Below are 15,562 nucleotides of genomic sequence, written 5' to 3'. Positions count from 1 at the left end.
GAGGCTACAGTAACCAAAACAGCATGGTACTGGTACCAAAACACATACATAGACCAATGGACTCAGAAATAACACCACATATCTACAACCATCTGATCTTTGACAAACCTGACAAAAATAAGCAATGGGGAAAGGATTCCCTATCTAATAAGTGGTTCTGGGAAAACTGGCTAGCCATATGCAGAAAACTGAAACTGGATCCCTTCCTTACACCTTACACAAAAATTAACTCAAGATGGATTAAAGACTTAAATGTAAGACCTAAAACCATAAAAATCCTAGAAGAAAACCTGGCAATACCATTCTGGACATAGGCATAGGCAAATACTTCATGACTAAAACACCAAAAGCAATGGCAACAAAAGCGAAAATAGACAACTGGGATCTAATTAAACTAAAGACCTTCTGCACAGCAAAAGAAACTATCATCAGAGTGAACAGGCAACATACAGAATGGGAGAAAATTTTTGCAATCTATCCATCTGACAAAGGGCTAATATCTAGAATCTACAAAGAACTTAAACAAATTTACAAGAAAAAAACAACCCCATCAAAAAGTGGGCAAAGGATATGAACAAACACTTCTCAAAAGAAGACATTTATGTAGCCAACAGACATATGAAAAAATGCTCATCATCACTGGTCATCAGAGAAATGCAAATCAAAACCACAATGAGATACCATCTCACACCAGTTAGAATGTCGATCATTAAAAAGTCAGGAAACAACAGATACTGGAGAGGATGTGGAGAAATAGAATGCTTTTACACTGTTCATGGGAGTGTAAATTAGTTCAACCACTGTAGAAGACAGTGTGACAATTCCTCAAGGATATAGAACTAGAAATACCACTTGACCCAGCAATTCCAATACTGGGTATATACCCAAAGGATTAGAAATCATTCTACTATAAAGTCACATGCACATGTATGGTTATTGAATGTCCATCAACAATAGACTGGATAAAGAAAATGGGGCACATATACACCATGGAATACTATGCAGCCATAAAAAAAGATGAGTTCATGTCCTTTGCAGGGACATGTATGAAGCTAGAAACCATCATTCTCACCAAAATATCACAAGGACAGAAAACCAAACACCACATGGTCTCACTCATAAGTGGGAGTTGAACAATGAGAACACATTGACACAGGAAGGGGAACATCACACATCAGGGCCTCCTGGTGGAGGGCTGGGGGAGGGATAGCATTAGGAGAAATATGTAATGTAAATAACGAGTTGATGGGTGCAGCAAACCAACATGGCACATGTATACCTATGTAACAAACCTGCACGTTGTGTACATGTATCCTGGAACTTAAAGTATAATAATAAAAATATATATATATATACACACACACACACACACACACAAATGCTATTTCAGTAACATCAAGTTTTAGTTTGTGAACTAAAGTTTCATCAAAAAGTTCAACAACAGATTGCTATTCTATAATGTTTAACCTCTACATTTGCTTTTGATCTAAAAATGCTTTTGGGGTGCTATTTTTAAAAGTGTTCTTATTGTGATTAAAAGTAGACTTTCCAAATCATCATGGCTCCTAAATTTTATAATACTAGATAAAGAATGAGATAAATACCTTTGTTATGTAGAAGATACAACAAGCTATCATGTGCTGTATACTTTCAAAGCTTGCAGTATGTTTCTTCGAGCAGACAATATTTGGTAGTCCTTGCAAAACCACTATACACTTTATCAGGATCTAAAAATTAGAATCACAATGATTTCTGTTTTAAAATGTCATCCTTACTCATTTCATTACAAAGTGTTCCATTCAAATCATGCAAGCTTTAAGATATAAAATTTTATTATTATCAATAATTATTGATAAATTGTTTATTAGGTATAAAGGAAAGTACACTGAGATAAAGTTCATACATTCAATTTTGGGATTAGTCCTTCACCTACAGCAACTTGAAAATTAGTGGAAAGAATAAAATAAAAACACAAATGACTATAAAACAAAGCATATTTTGATAAATATCTTAAAAGATATAGTCAGAATGTCACATGCATTTGAGAAACTATCACATCCAGGTACAGAAGGACCTTGAAAAAGCAGATGGAAGATTATATGGCATATTAAATATTACATAGTGATTCCAGGTACTTGAAATAATAGTTCCTTTAAAATTAAAACCAAACATTTATACCTCAGGAAATCAATTAATATTGGTGTTTACTTCCTATTCTCCTTGCTTCATATTATATGATCTTAAATTTGATCAAGAGCTAGATGAATAAGTTTAGCTTTTGAAAAGTAGCACTGAGATTGCATCAATCAATTCATCATTTAGATTAACCCAAAGGACAAATTAATATATGAATGTTGGTTCTTTGGGGGCACATTAATTGCTTCAAGCTCTCATTCTAACAATACTGTTACTATTGTTACAGTACACTCATCTCTAAGACTTTTTAAATTCCTCCCCACCCTAATCACCGTCTCCCACACTACCATATCATATCCCTAAATCACGTGAACACCCTAGTAGTTTTGGAGTTTTCCCGAGGCTCATAGAAATATAAATACATATATGTGTATAAAAATATAATGTACCTAGGAGGGTTGCTGTTTTACAAAATGGGATTTGTATATACTTTTCTGAATCGTGTATTTTTTCCTTCAACCATGCCTTTGGTTGTGAACATTTCTCATAAGACATGGTTTTTGGACAACCATGTCTGGTGAGAAATGCTCTAAGTCTACAGGTATAGCTCTAATTCATTGTTTCTAATGGCTGCATAATATTATTTGGTGTGGATTAGGCATAATTTACTCAGCCTTTTCCAGGACTTCATGGTGCATATTTTCATGGTTGTACAATCTGGGAGTACTGTTACTTCTCTTTGTCACCAGCTTTTTTGCCGACACCAAGAATGTCACAGTAAATACCCTTTTACATGCTCAGTTGCCAACTATGATTAGCAATCAAGATGCCGGCTTTGAGATGATACCCAGTGAAGATGAGATACCATCCTCCAGAACACAGTATACATTCTAAACCAATGATAGTATGTAGCACTGTGTCCCAGTAGGTTCCGCAGGTCCAGGAACCAAGAGGTAGAACTAGGAGTGACATTATTTCAACTGGAGGTTTTATTCTATAGGATAAATTACTAACAGAAGAATTGCTGTGTCAGATAAATGTATTTTTAATTTTATTAAAATTTTATTCTATAGGATAAATTACTAACCGAGGGACTACCACATCAAGTATATTTGTTTTTAATCTTGCTTAAAATTAGATTTAATTTAATTTAAAATTACTTTACCAAAATTCAAATGCTTGTAACAATTCACATTTCCCCCATGTACGAATGAGAATGCAATTGTCCCACATCTTCACCAGCAAATCTTTTCAATCCTGCCAGTGATATTCTATTGTTAATTTAATGTGAATTTCTATGAATATTCAGAATTTGAGCATCTTTTCATATATTTCTCACTCACTTGAATTTGCTCTCCTGTAAACTGCTTATTCATATCCTGTGCCTATTTTTCTATTAGGTTATTGTCAGTTTGCAAGACTTTTTGTTATACATGTATATATATTTGCCCTCTGTCACATTTGGAGATGCTTTTTTCCAAACCTATAAATGTTCTTCTATCTTTGTTATAGTACTTTTTGTTACACATAGGTTCTTTGTTGCTGTTAGAAGTTCAGTCTTGGTTAGAAATGTTTCCCTCCAAACCCTGGACTGCATATGTCATCTCCTGAGATATTTTTTCCTAAAGTTTTTGCTTTATTTTACACTTAAGTCTTTGATAAATCTGGACATTTTGTATATGGTACAAATAGGAGTCAAACTCGATTTTCTCTCAGGTGAATATCCAGGCATTTTACCATCATTTAGTAAAAATGTCCATTCTCTTTCCACTGAATGGGAATGGCAACTCTGTCACATATTACATTCTCATATATATTGAGGCCTATTTCTGGAAACTCCCTTCTGTTCTACTCATCTTTTCCAATTCCAAACAATACAATTCAATTAGAGACTTCTTTCCTAAGATTTCCCATAGCTACAATCCATTCTCTAGCCAAAGGTATCCTGAATCAGTGGGATTCTAGAAAGTAACAGTGGATACTGTAAACTCAGCCAATTGAGCAGCTGCTGTTCTCAATGTGGTATCTTTGCTAAGCTAACACACATTAAAAGGTATGCATTGATATAGCTAATGTTTTCTTTTCTATCCTAGTTCCCATTAACACTGGACAGATAAAAGTATGCGTTTCAAGTCTTGTCCCAAGACAATGAATGTTCTCATAAATTCTGGCACAATTTTATGTGAAAGGACATAAACTTTCTGGACATTTCTCAAAACAAAACATTGGGCCACTACATCAATGACATCATGCTGATCAGACTTAATGATCAAGAAATGTCAAGTACATTGAAGACCTTGATAAACACCTTCCAATGGGTAGAAATAGACCCAATGATGATTCAGAGGGCTGCCACATTAAATATCTGGGGGAGGCTGGGATACCCCCTCCAAAGTAGGTCTGACATCTAGCATCTCTCGCCTTTAAAAAGAAAGACCATGCCAGGTCAGCACCTTTGGCTTTTGGAGGAACCATACTCCACACTTGAGAAAACTGCTCCATCTATTTCCAACTGACCCAGAAGGCTGTCAACTATGAGTCTAGATTTTGGACTCTGGAGACAGATCTCCAGCAGCTGTGGGGAATGTAGGAGAAGGAGACACACTTATGCTCCGTAGAGTCCCTCTTTTAAGTTACTCAAGCTGTCTAGTTAGTCTTCTCAATCAAGTACTAAAAATTTTTGGACTTTGTGTGAGTTCACTCACATCTTCTAGGATGACAAAAATTGTCTCAGTGATGATGATCATGATGCTCATGAAGACAGTGACAATGACGGCGATAACTTTTTGCAAGTCTCAGCAGCAAAATCTTACATCTCTCATTACTTCCCTGTAGTAAGCCGAATTCTAAGATGGTCCCCAGGATTCTTCCCCCTGGTGTACATGCCCTGTATGATTCCTTCCCCTTGAGCATGAACGGGGCTCCTGAATGTGGTGAGCTCATCAGTCTCATGATTACATTACCCTAGATAAGGCTTCTCACAGCATACTGGAGGAGACTCTCCTACAGCCTTGAAAAGGCAAAGTGCCATGATGTGGAAAGGTCATGCAGCACGGAATTAGTAGTTGGCCTTTAGGAGCTAAGGACCTCCTATATAAAACCTCAAGGAAATGAGTTCTCTCAATAACAGTGAACTCAGAAAAGGACCTCAAGCCTCAGATGAAATCACAGCCCTGGCCAACACTTTGATTTCAACCTTGTAAGACCCTAAACAGAAGACTCAGCTAACCTATATCCAACCTCTTAACCCACAGAAACTATGAGATCGTAAATGAGTGTCCTTTCAAGCCACTAAATCCATGGTGATAAGTTAAGAAACATGAAAAACTCTACAATCCCTTCAGCCAGGTCTCAGCTACCCTTTTTCCATAAATCCTAACTCCTCCATCACCAACACACCCAGTATTTTGTCTTGGGTCTTCCATCATATTTTTCACCAGATGATGGATTTAACAACATCCCTTGAATAAATATTGTTGTTTCTGATGCTACAAGAACATAAAAATTAAAATAACTTTAAAACTCTAGAAAGGTAAATTGCCAATATTTAAATATGGACAGGAACAAGGACGAATATTTTCAGAGAAGCCCATTTTGTGTCCTTATCTATATTTGCCAAGACATAGAATTTATTAAAGTGTTTTTCAGTTAACTCCTAAAATTTCATAATACTGGTTCCTGACCTATTTGCCCTTTATAAGAGATACATGGCTTTTCTTTTCTAAAATGAATTGTTAAGTTGCCGTTATAAAGATTCCCTTCTCTTGGGGAGAGGAATACCCTTACCTGTACAACAGGTACCAAAACAATATTGTGATAGATTATGGGAGCAAGAAGGCCATAACACTGAGTCACAGCTTGAAGCGCATAGCTGCAATCATTTAGGAAGTTGCTAAGTTCCAATGCCACTAATACTCTCTCACATTCAATCAGTCTGGCAACCTGTAAAGAAACAGGCATTGTTACTCAGATTCAACATAGGTGTTTAGCTTATGTGTCTCTAAAGAGAAGAAAGGGTAGAAAATGTGATCCTTCTGGCTAAAAATAACATGAGTTTTTATATTTTAGAAAAATCTAAATTCAGAAACAACTCTAACTCTCCAATAATGCTACCTATAGATAGCACCATCTTAGAATTAAACTTCAGAATTTTTCATAAAACAGTACAAGTACCATGAAAGAAGCCAGCTTTTTATCGATAAGCTAAAAGGTTGGCTATATTTTTATATTTTAAAAAATCTAGTTTTCAAAAATATAAATTATAATAATTAAAATATATAAAATCTTTATAATATTGCCCCCATTTGATTAACAGGTTCTCATTTCCTTTTTTGATTTGAAAGAAAATGGTAAATTTTCAGTAAACCAAGCTAACCTCCTATTCTGCTTCTGCTAATTATACTTGTGCTACTTAAATTTAAATGATAGTAAAATGTAACGTTAAGGTTTTAAGAGTAAATGCCACTTAAAAAGAATAGTAATCCTTTCTAACTCCTCTTTTTCCTTTCCTGGGGAAAGATTTCATTATTTTTCTATATATATATATACACACACATTCAAGATTATGTACAAAGAAACTGTCTGTGAGTGGTAACCAGAAATTTCCATATAGTCCATTTTTACTAAAATGGTAGTCTAGCATTCTGGAATTCATTGAAGTACTTGAAAATTGTCTTTGTTTTCAGATTGAATATGCTGAAAGAAGAAGCTGAAAGCAATTTAGTAGGAACAGGTTGATGATGGTTGTGAGTACTTGGGCTCTACAGGACAGTGAACTTGTCTTGGGCAAAGAATCATTTTTTTCACTTTTATATCCCCAGAAACTGGCATAGTCCCATGTAACGATGTCTTGGTTAATTAATTAATTCGTTAATGGATGGGTAGGAAATAGCAACTGTAAAAAACATAGACAGCTAAAGCCTCCATACCTAAAGAAGGAAAGAGAGATAGAAAAGTGAACTTTGAGCAGGAATGAAAAAAAAATAATGTAGGATCATTACTAAATGCAAGAGCATTATAGTGTTGCAGATGTACATACAGCAACGTTCATAACCACACTGAGAATCTATCAATAGGAGATAGGTTACATTCCTGCCTCCATGAAGACAATATTATAATTGAAAAAAATGTGACAGATTGATATATACCAGCATGAAAATATGTGCAAGATATATTATAAAAGTGTTAAAAAGTCAAGTTGCAGAATAGCAAGTATATCATAATCCCATTTTCCTAAATAATAATAACAGAATTGTCTAGGTATATGTTCTTAGAGAAATTATATGAAAGCAAAATTGTTATATTCTTAGAGGTAATAAGATTACAATGGGTTTCACTTTATATATTACATATTTTTGAACGTCTGAAATATATAGCATTTTTGTATACAGGGGGGAAAGAAATAAATTGAAAAGAAGAGAAAAAGCATAAACTCCGGTCTGTGAAACTTATATGAAATATCACATGAAGTCGCATAATCAGACAATGTCCTTTCAGCCCATTCACCAAACAAGCTATGCAATCACTCAAAAAACATGACCTTAAAACATCAAGAAAATAATACAGTGAATCTGACATGTTTTTAGTCACTTTAATTCACTTACTTGTTGAGATGGGAAAATCTCATTGCCTTTAATATTATCACAGAAAAGATTTTCTTCTTTAATTTTGATGTCACTTATTACAAAAATATTTCTAAGAAAAAGGTACAATAGGATTGAAGAAGTCTCTGCCAAAATATCTGAATGTAATCTGCAATATGAAGTAAATGGCAGGTATAAACATAAAATGATTTAGTAGGTCAACTTGTCTTTTTACATTGATTTGTTTTCAGTATCTACACAATGATCCCAAAAAAGCAACAAAAATATTTAGAATAGCTACTCTTGCACAGACAAGTTCACAACTAAGAAAATTAAACTACTGAAATATTATGTCACAGATACATAAAATTAATTAGTGGCAATTTTTTGGGGTTCTAATACATAAAGTTATTTTTTATCAAGATAACAAAATCACTATAGATTTTCAGAAGGTTGAGAAATAGGTCCAATGTTTCAATTAATGCATTTCCTGAAAATGAGGGTCATTTATAGCAAGCTTAGCCTTGGTTAAAAAGAGAATCTTAATAACTCTTAGATGATTTCTAATTATCTTTTCTAAATTGCAGTTGACAGAGCCAACCACTGGCAAAGCTGTGAAATCTGCAAAGTCTTCCTTGTGTCCAGTATTCCACCCCTTGCCCTTAGCCTTCCTTGGTGACAAACCCTCCCTCTTAAGCTTCAGGCTTAACTACTCGCTATACCCCCATCCCTATAAAACAGGAAAGTGCTGATATCCTTAATTCACACTGGAAGATGATCCCTTTCACCACCATGTTAAACTTTAAAATTATCTTTACCAGGAAGATTTTAGGTCTCCCACGATTGCAACTCATACTAAACTTGCTCTTTGACCTTCAGCACCTTGACATGTGCAATTAGTCCAAGGTGTCACCCCCTGGCTCCATTTCCTTCTCTACCCAGCTCGGACACTGGTCAGTCTTTTCTATAATAATCTTTCTAGCAGATTAGGTTCTGTCACCTCTTTATTTTGTGCAATAATCAATTCGACCTTACATAGATGTCACTGTCCAATTTCTCTGTCTCTCTGACAACGATCACTTACTGATTTTGCTCACTCATTCTTTCTTTCATTCACGCTAGCAACTGCTGAATGCCTACTATGTATAAGACACTGTTCTAGACCCTCGGGTATAAAGATGAATCAAATGGGGTCTTTAGCACCAAGGAGCTGGGCTTCAGTACAAATTCATGTTTAATTACATCAACTGAGTCATTACTGCATCTCAACAACACTTCCATTTATCCCTGATGTCTCCTTGCTCACATTTCCCACAAAAAAATATTTCTAAATCCTTTGTTCTTTCCACCCATGAGCTCTTATGTCCACCAGGCTCTACCACCATAGTGTTATCATCACCTACATTTTCTTCTTCAGTGTCTACCTCTCTACTGGCTGCCTTCTCTCCACACTCCACAATTCTTTCCTTCAGCCTGCCTCCCCACTAAGCTTCTGCCTGCTCTCCTCCTCTTTACCACCAAACTTCACATGAGTAGTCTTTGCTTGTTCGGATGTTTCATTTTCTTTTTTTCCTTAGCCAATTGCAAAATGGTTTCTGGTCTATCATGCTACAAAAGTGGCTCTCTGGAATTCACCAATGGCCTCCTAATTGCCAACTCTTCTTCATTTGTGTTCTACTCAACCCTCTCTGTGGCATTTTATTGAGCAGCTGCTCTGCCTGACCTGGCACTGATATTTAATATCGCTAGTCAGTCCCTCTTTGGTGATACTTTCACTTTCCCTAGCAATGCACTTTCTTGGACTTTCATTTTCTGGACAGCTTCTTTTCAATATCTTTCCTTGGTTCCATCTTCTACTTCTGCTCCCTAAATATTAAGCAATGCCTAGGGTTCAATTCTGGCCTTCCGTCTTTTCTGTTAAACAGTCGTTTCCTGGGAGATACCATTCATTTTCAAGACATTGATGATGAACTCAATGGACAATTTCTAAATCTCTATCTCTGGCCTTGATGCTCTCTTGAGTGTCAGCACTAGATAAATAAACCTACTGGCATCTCATATTCACAAAGGCGTCCTGCTGGAAAACCAAACGCAAAATATTCTCAATCAAATTAATTATCTTCCTCCAAGAACTTGTTCTACCTCTCATATCCCCTTAGTAAATGTCACAGACTTCCCAGTCAGTTAACACTAGAAATCCCAGTCACTTTTCACTTTCTCTCTTATCCCCGCAAGTCACATAATATCTAAGTCCTGTCTCTTCCTCCTCTAAAATGCCTCTGAAATCCATCCCCCCATAGCACATAGCATCTTTGTACATAGAAAATGCTAAGTCTGCATTTGTTTAATTGAATGGAATTATCAATGTCTTGCCTGAATCAATATTTGCATATTTAAGCTCATTATTTTTGATTGAGGAATGAAGGGTTTTATCTCCTTATTTTAAAACTTTCCGGCATTAACAGCCAGGTGAGGGAGATTCTTGTTGCTTTTGAATTTGTTACTGAGATCGACTGAAATTACACTAAAGCTCATTTCTGAGCCTGCTTCAAAACTTTGTTCTTTTAAGGAAAATGGCAGTAAAGACAAATGATAGTAATTCTATATGGCTTCTACTGGCCTATTTGTAGTTGCCAATGGTGTAATCCTGGGAGCCTCTTCTAGCAAACGAAAAGCCTTCTTAACCTAACAGTCAACCTGTCAGACCATAACCTTAACCCCAATTTGACCTTTCTCTGGTACAAAAGTTCCCAATGCATATTTGTGTTTTAGGATATAACTGATATTACTTTGGTTTGTAGTTGGTATTTTTATTTCATAACCTTCAACCTTAGGCCTCCAGTGTTTTTGCTGACTCTAGAAAGAAAGTTTCCTGGCCAGGCATGGTGGCTTATGCCTGTAATCTCAGCACTTTGGGAGGCTGAGGTGGGCAGATCACTTGAGGCCAGGAGTTCGAGACCAGCCTGGCCAACATGGCAAAACCCCATCTCTACTAAAAATACAAAAATTAGCAGGGCGTGATGGTGCACACCTGTCATCCCAGCTACTCGGGAGGCTGAGGCATGAGAATCTCCTCAGCCCAGGAGGCGGAGGTTGCAGTGAGCCAAGATTATGCCACTGCACTCCAGCCTGGGCGACAGAGTGAGTGAGTATTTAAAAAAAAGAAAGAAAGAAAGAAAGTTTCTAACAAGCACATGAGACCTTGCAATGTATACTTTTATTACAATAGTTATTAGAAATCATTTTATATAGACTATCTGAACATGATATAAAAATAATTCCAGGCTTCACATCCAGCATCTATATTTTTAATAAGCAAATTAATATTTAGAAGGATATTTCTAATTACCTTCTCTGTGTAATAGTAATTATATTGCTTAAACAAATAACAGATTGTTCATCCTGAAGTGGCGAAGCAACAAAATAATCCCAAACTGGTGAGAAAACTTTCTTAGCCAATTCATAGTTACCAACTTGATAGGCAACCTATAACAAAAAGCACATATTTATGTAATAGTTTTATTTGTGAATGAATGTTTTAAACAATAATTCTTAAAATATACAATATATGACAGCATTTTATAAGGTGCGATCACACACTCATTTCAGATACAATTAATTCACATTTGCTGTTCTGTTCTATAGTACCATAGTCAGGTAATGGCCACTGGCAAGGGAGACAGATACATTTTTGAAAACTCTTTTATTTCTAAATTGCATGGAAATTTGAAACTCTGTAAGGATGTTTCAAATCCTCATAAGCAAAACAAAGATCACATCTGAGCCAAATTAATTTCATTTCCATCTATCTCAGCAGTGCATTCCATTTATTACAGATACTGTTATAATGAACAATCTGTTCCAAGAGAAACAATCAGATTTCCCAAGCCCAATATATGAAAAATACTTTATTCTTTTCTGGTTCTGACTGACACTTTCAGAGCTTTGTGCAACAAAAAGTTCATGAGCTGAAAAGAGTACAGAATAAAACAGAGAAACTTCCCAAGAAGACAATATATGTTTTAAGTTTAACAAATTTAACATTGGACAAAATAAATAATTGTACTTGTGAAGCCTAGAAGCTCAAAAGAAAAAAACCACGACTTACCTATTTTTTATGGTAGAATATATTTCTTTAAAGACGTTCCTAAAAAGCACTCCATTTAAATATGTAAATAACAATACAAAACCTCAGCAAATGAGTTCTACACTGCTTCAAATCCTTTATGGAAACAGCTAAGGTATAAAGTATAAATGCATTCATGGAATGAAGTAAGTGAATGACAAGTTACTAGAATATTCTCCACTCCAGGGAATAACTTAGAGGGCCAGAATTTTTCAAATCTGCCAATGAATACTCATGATCTCCAACCAGTAAGCTTTTATGAAGTTTCTAGTCTGTGTTAGGCACTGTAGAGATAGACTCTTCAAAGTTTAGATAGAGATGGTATCCGACTCTATGAAACTGGAATTAGGTTAAAGGCGTAAAACCCATAACATCACAGAAAAACTACAAAGAATAACATAATAATTGCAGAGGCTTTAGAAAAGGAGATATGAAGACTTCAAGGAAAACGCAGGGCTTGAGTTGAACCCTAAGGCAGAGATAAGATTCCGATTGGCACAGTTAAAACAGAATCTGCAAAAGGTCCAGTAATGGAAATGACTCTAAAGTACATTTAGGAGAGACTGGAGAGGCAGGTCAGAGTTTGGGGGAAAAAAAAAAAAAAAGTAGACATTTTATCCCTGCAAGGTCTGAGACAAAAAAAATGAAAAAAAAAAAAACAAGTGGGTAATATGATTGGACTAGTTCAAGTGGGACATGATTTCAGAAGGCCTTGAAAATCAGGTGGAAGAATTTAAAGCTGTCAAGTATTGGACTAAGCACTTTATGTGCATTGCTGTATTTATTCTTCATCAAAGTTCTACAAAGTGAACTCTATTGCCACCCCTATTTGTGAATGAGGAAACTAGAACATTGAACAGTAGAATAATTTGTACAGAGCCTGACAGTCAGTAAAAATAGTGAGGCCAAGTCTTAGAGTGGTAAATGAGTCGCTTTTCTGGGCTACATTAATCAAATGACACAGCTGTACGAAGTGGTCACTGAAATATAAATATATATAATTAAAATATATAATTATTAAGGTTTATCATGGAAAGCAATAACAGATGATGTGTAAGAGTGTTGGTGAAACTATAATTAACTGTTCTTTTCTTGTAAAAAGTATCCTTTTTAAAATAATGTTATCTGTTCAATCAGTTAACATTGCAAAACAAGAAAAGACACCGTGATAAAACTAAGGTTTATAAAATCATGAGGTTTTGTGAGGGTTCTTTAACAGAGGAGTGCCATGATATAAGCATGTTCAAAAATGGTTAATCTGGTCCTGGTAGTGATGTGCAGAACAGATTTTAGAGGGGCTGAATTAAAATGAGAAAGAAGCACCAAAAGACGAATGAAATAATGAAGTACAGTAGGTACCTCCTCTTTGATGCCTGACCTTGGCTTGGCTTCCAGAACTCCACTCATGGTTTTCCTTTTACTTCTTTTCCTCGACCTCTTTATATTGGTATGCCCCAGGGTTCACTCTCTGAACTTCTCCTCTTTTCTGTCTACCCTCATTTCTTGTTGATACCACTTAGTCCCATAGTTTTATCACCCTCAAATCTCTCCTGCCCAGACTCCTTCCCCAAATTCCAGATTCATACATCTAACTGTCTACTCAACAATTCTCTCCGTATACACTAAACATCTTACCTCAACACGCCTCCAACTGAACTGATCTCCCACTCCCCTGAACCTCCACCACCCACAGCCTTCCCCAACTCAGTTGATGTCAACTCTGTCCTTTCAATTGGTCAGATAATACCTTAGGATCGTCTTTTATTTTTCTCTTTATGGACTCCTGTTAGCTCCTCCTTCAAAACATGTCCAGAGACACTGACTACTTCTCACCACATCAACTACTACCACACTGGCCAAGCCACCTTCACCTCTCACTGGGTTACAGTAGTGGATGGTGCTGCCATTCTACCCACTTATGGTCTATTTCCAATGTAGCAGCCAGGGTGAACCTTTAAAAACAGGAGTCACATTACATCATACCACTACTCCAAACTGTCCAATCGCTGTCTACTTCACTCAAGTCAAAAGCCAAAGTCCCTGTAATGCCCTGGAAGTCTTTTCATGATCTGCTCTCCATCTACCCAGTCACCTCTTAGCTCTTTAACCTCTCCTTTTACTCTCCACGGGTCCCTCTGCTCCAGCCACACAAGCCTCCTGCTGTTTATCAAGCATACCAGGTACACTTCTGAAAACCTTGGGGCTTTTGCTCTAGCTGTTCCTTCTGCAAATGCTCTTCTCCCAGGGAGCCATTCCCTCATCTCCTTCAAGTCTCTGCTTAATTCTCACCTTCCTTGATCACCCTATTTAATATTGTAATCTAACTTCCATTCACCCACGTCACATTTCTAATTCGTTTTACATACTCCACTTGGTTTTTCCATAGCATTCATTATCTTCTGAAATACTAGATAATTCACTTGTATACTGTGGTCATTGTTTATTACCTGTCTCCTACCATGGCATTCTGTTCATGCTGCTTGGAACAGCAGTTCTCAAAGCATGGTCCCTGGGCCATCAGCATCACCCAGGAACTTGTTAGAAATGCAAATTCCCAGACTCAAACTCAGGTCTAGTGAATCATAAACTCTGGCAGTGGGACCCAGCAATCTACTTAACTAGTACTCCAAGTCATTCCTATGTGCACTCAAGTTTTAGAGTCACTAACCTGGGCAACGCCTGGCACAGAGTAAGCCCTCAGATAATGTGTCGAATTAATTTAAAAATCCTCTTTTCCTGATAATATCCCTCTACCCAAAGAGAAGGACACCCAGCAGTTATACTAGACTATAACAGGGTTGACAGGGCCAGAGTGAGTGCCTAACTCAAGCTGGGTGTTTTAGAGACTCCCCTGCAAAGCAAGATGGGCCCCCATCCAGAGTTTGGTTCTGATGTTAAGATTGATGACACTCCACACAGCAGGAAAATTTGAGAGAAAGTATATTACTTATACAAGGGACTTCTTGGGAAAGCATGACAGGCACAAGCCTGTCTGGACTGGCTTGGGCAAAGCAGAGGGAGAAAGCAGGTTGGGCCTTCATAGAAGTTGAGAAATAGGACTGGGGAAAGTCCATGCTGACTAGAAGGTTTAAATTTCCTGCTGCCACAAAATGAGAAGGTGAGCTCATAGGCCTTCTTATCATCCTGCCCAGATGTGGGGCCAAACGCAAAAAGAAGGGCAAGGTTTAAAAACAAGTCATGGCCAGGTGCTGTGACTCATGCCTGTAATCCTAGCATTTTGGGAGGCCAATGTGGGCAGATCACCTGAGGTCAGGAGTTCGAGACCAGCCTTAGGTCTGTGAAGTGGGGGAATGGAAGACAGGTTACAACATTAAACAGGGTGATCAAGGAAGGTGAGATTTAAGCAGAAACTTAAAGAAGATGATGGAATGGCTCTCTGGGGTAAGAGCATTTGCAGAAGGAACAGCTAGAGCAAAAGCCCTAAGGTTTTCAACCAACATGATGAAATCTATCTCTTCTAAAAATACAAAAATTAGCCAGGTGTGGTGGCACACGCCTGTAATCCCAGCTACAAAGGAGGCTGAGGCAGAACTGCTGCTTGAACTTGAGAGGCAGAGGTTGCAGTGAGCCACAATCGCACCACCGCACTCTAGCCTGGGCAACAGAGTGAGACTCCATCTCAAAGAAAAATAAATAAATAAATAATAAAAATAAGTCAATAAAAAATAAAAACAAGTCACAAGTCAGCTGTCAAACA

General features: G+C 36.9%; 1 protein-coding gene across 4 annotated transcripts in view; it reads right to left on the bottom strand.

Moving 5' to 3' along the window:
• Nucleotides 1-15,562, bottom strand: part of CFAP54 (cilia and flagella associated protein 54) — a 377,198-nt gene that overhangs the window by 269,620 nt on the left and 92,016 nt on the right. For all 4 annotated transcript variants that reach the window (XM_008004317.3, XM_037996664.2, XM_037996665.2 and 1 more), the window contains exons 23-26: nucleotides 11,068-11,204; nucleotides 7,740-7,887; nucleotides 5,923-6,078; nucleotides 1,605-1,727 (exon numbers count right to left, since the gene is read on the bottom strand). In XM_008004317.3, coding sequence (XP_008002508.3) covers nucleotides 1,605-1,727; nucleotides 5,923-6,078; nucleotides 7,740-7,887; nucleotides 11,068-11,204 — 564 coding nt within the window. The remainder of the gene's footprint in view (nucleotides 1-1,604; nucleotides 1,728-5,922; nucleotides 6,079-7,739; nucleotides 7,888-11,067; nucleotides 11,205-15,562) is intronic.

The sequence above is a fragment of the Chlorocebus sabaeus genome, chromosome 11 (assembly GCF_047675955.1).
Source record: "Chlorocebus sabaeus isolate Y175 chromosome 11, mChlSab1.0.hap1, whole genome shotgun sequence".
NCBI classification, from domain to species: Eukaryota; Metazoa; Chordata; class Mammalia; order Primates; family Cercopithecidae; genus Chlorocebus; species Chlorocebus sabaeus.
Note: the sequence above shows the minus strand (reverse complement) of the source record. Positions and strands in the feature narration are given on the sequence as shown.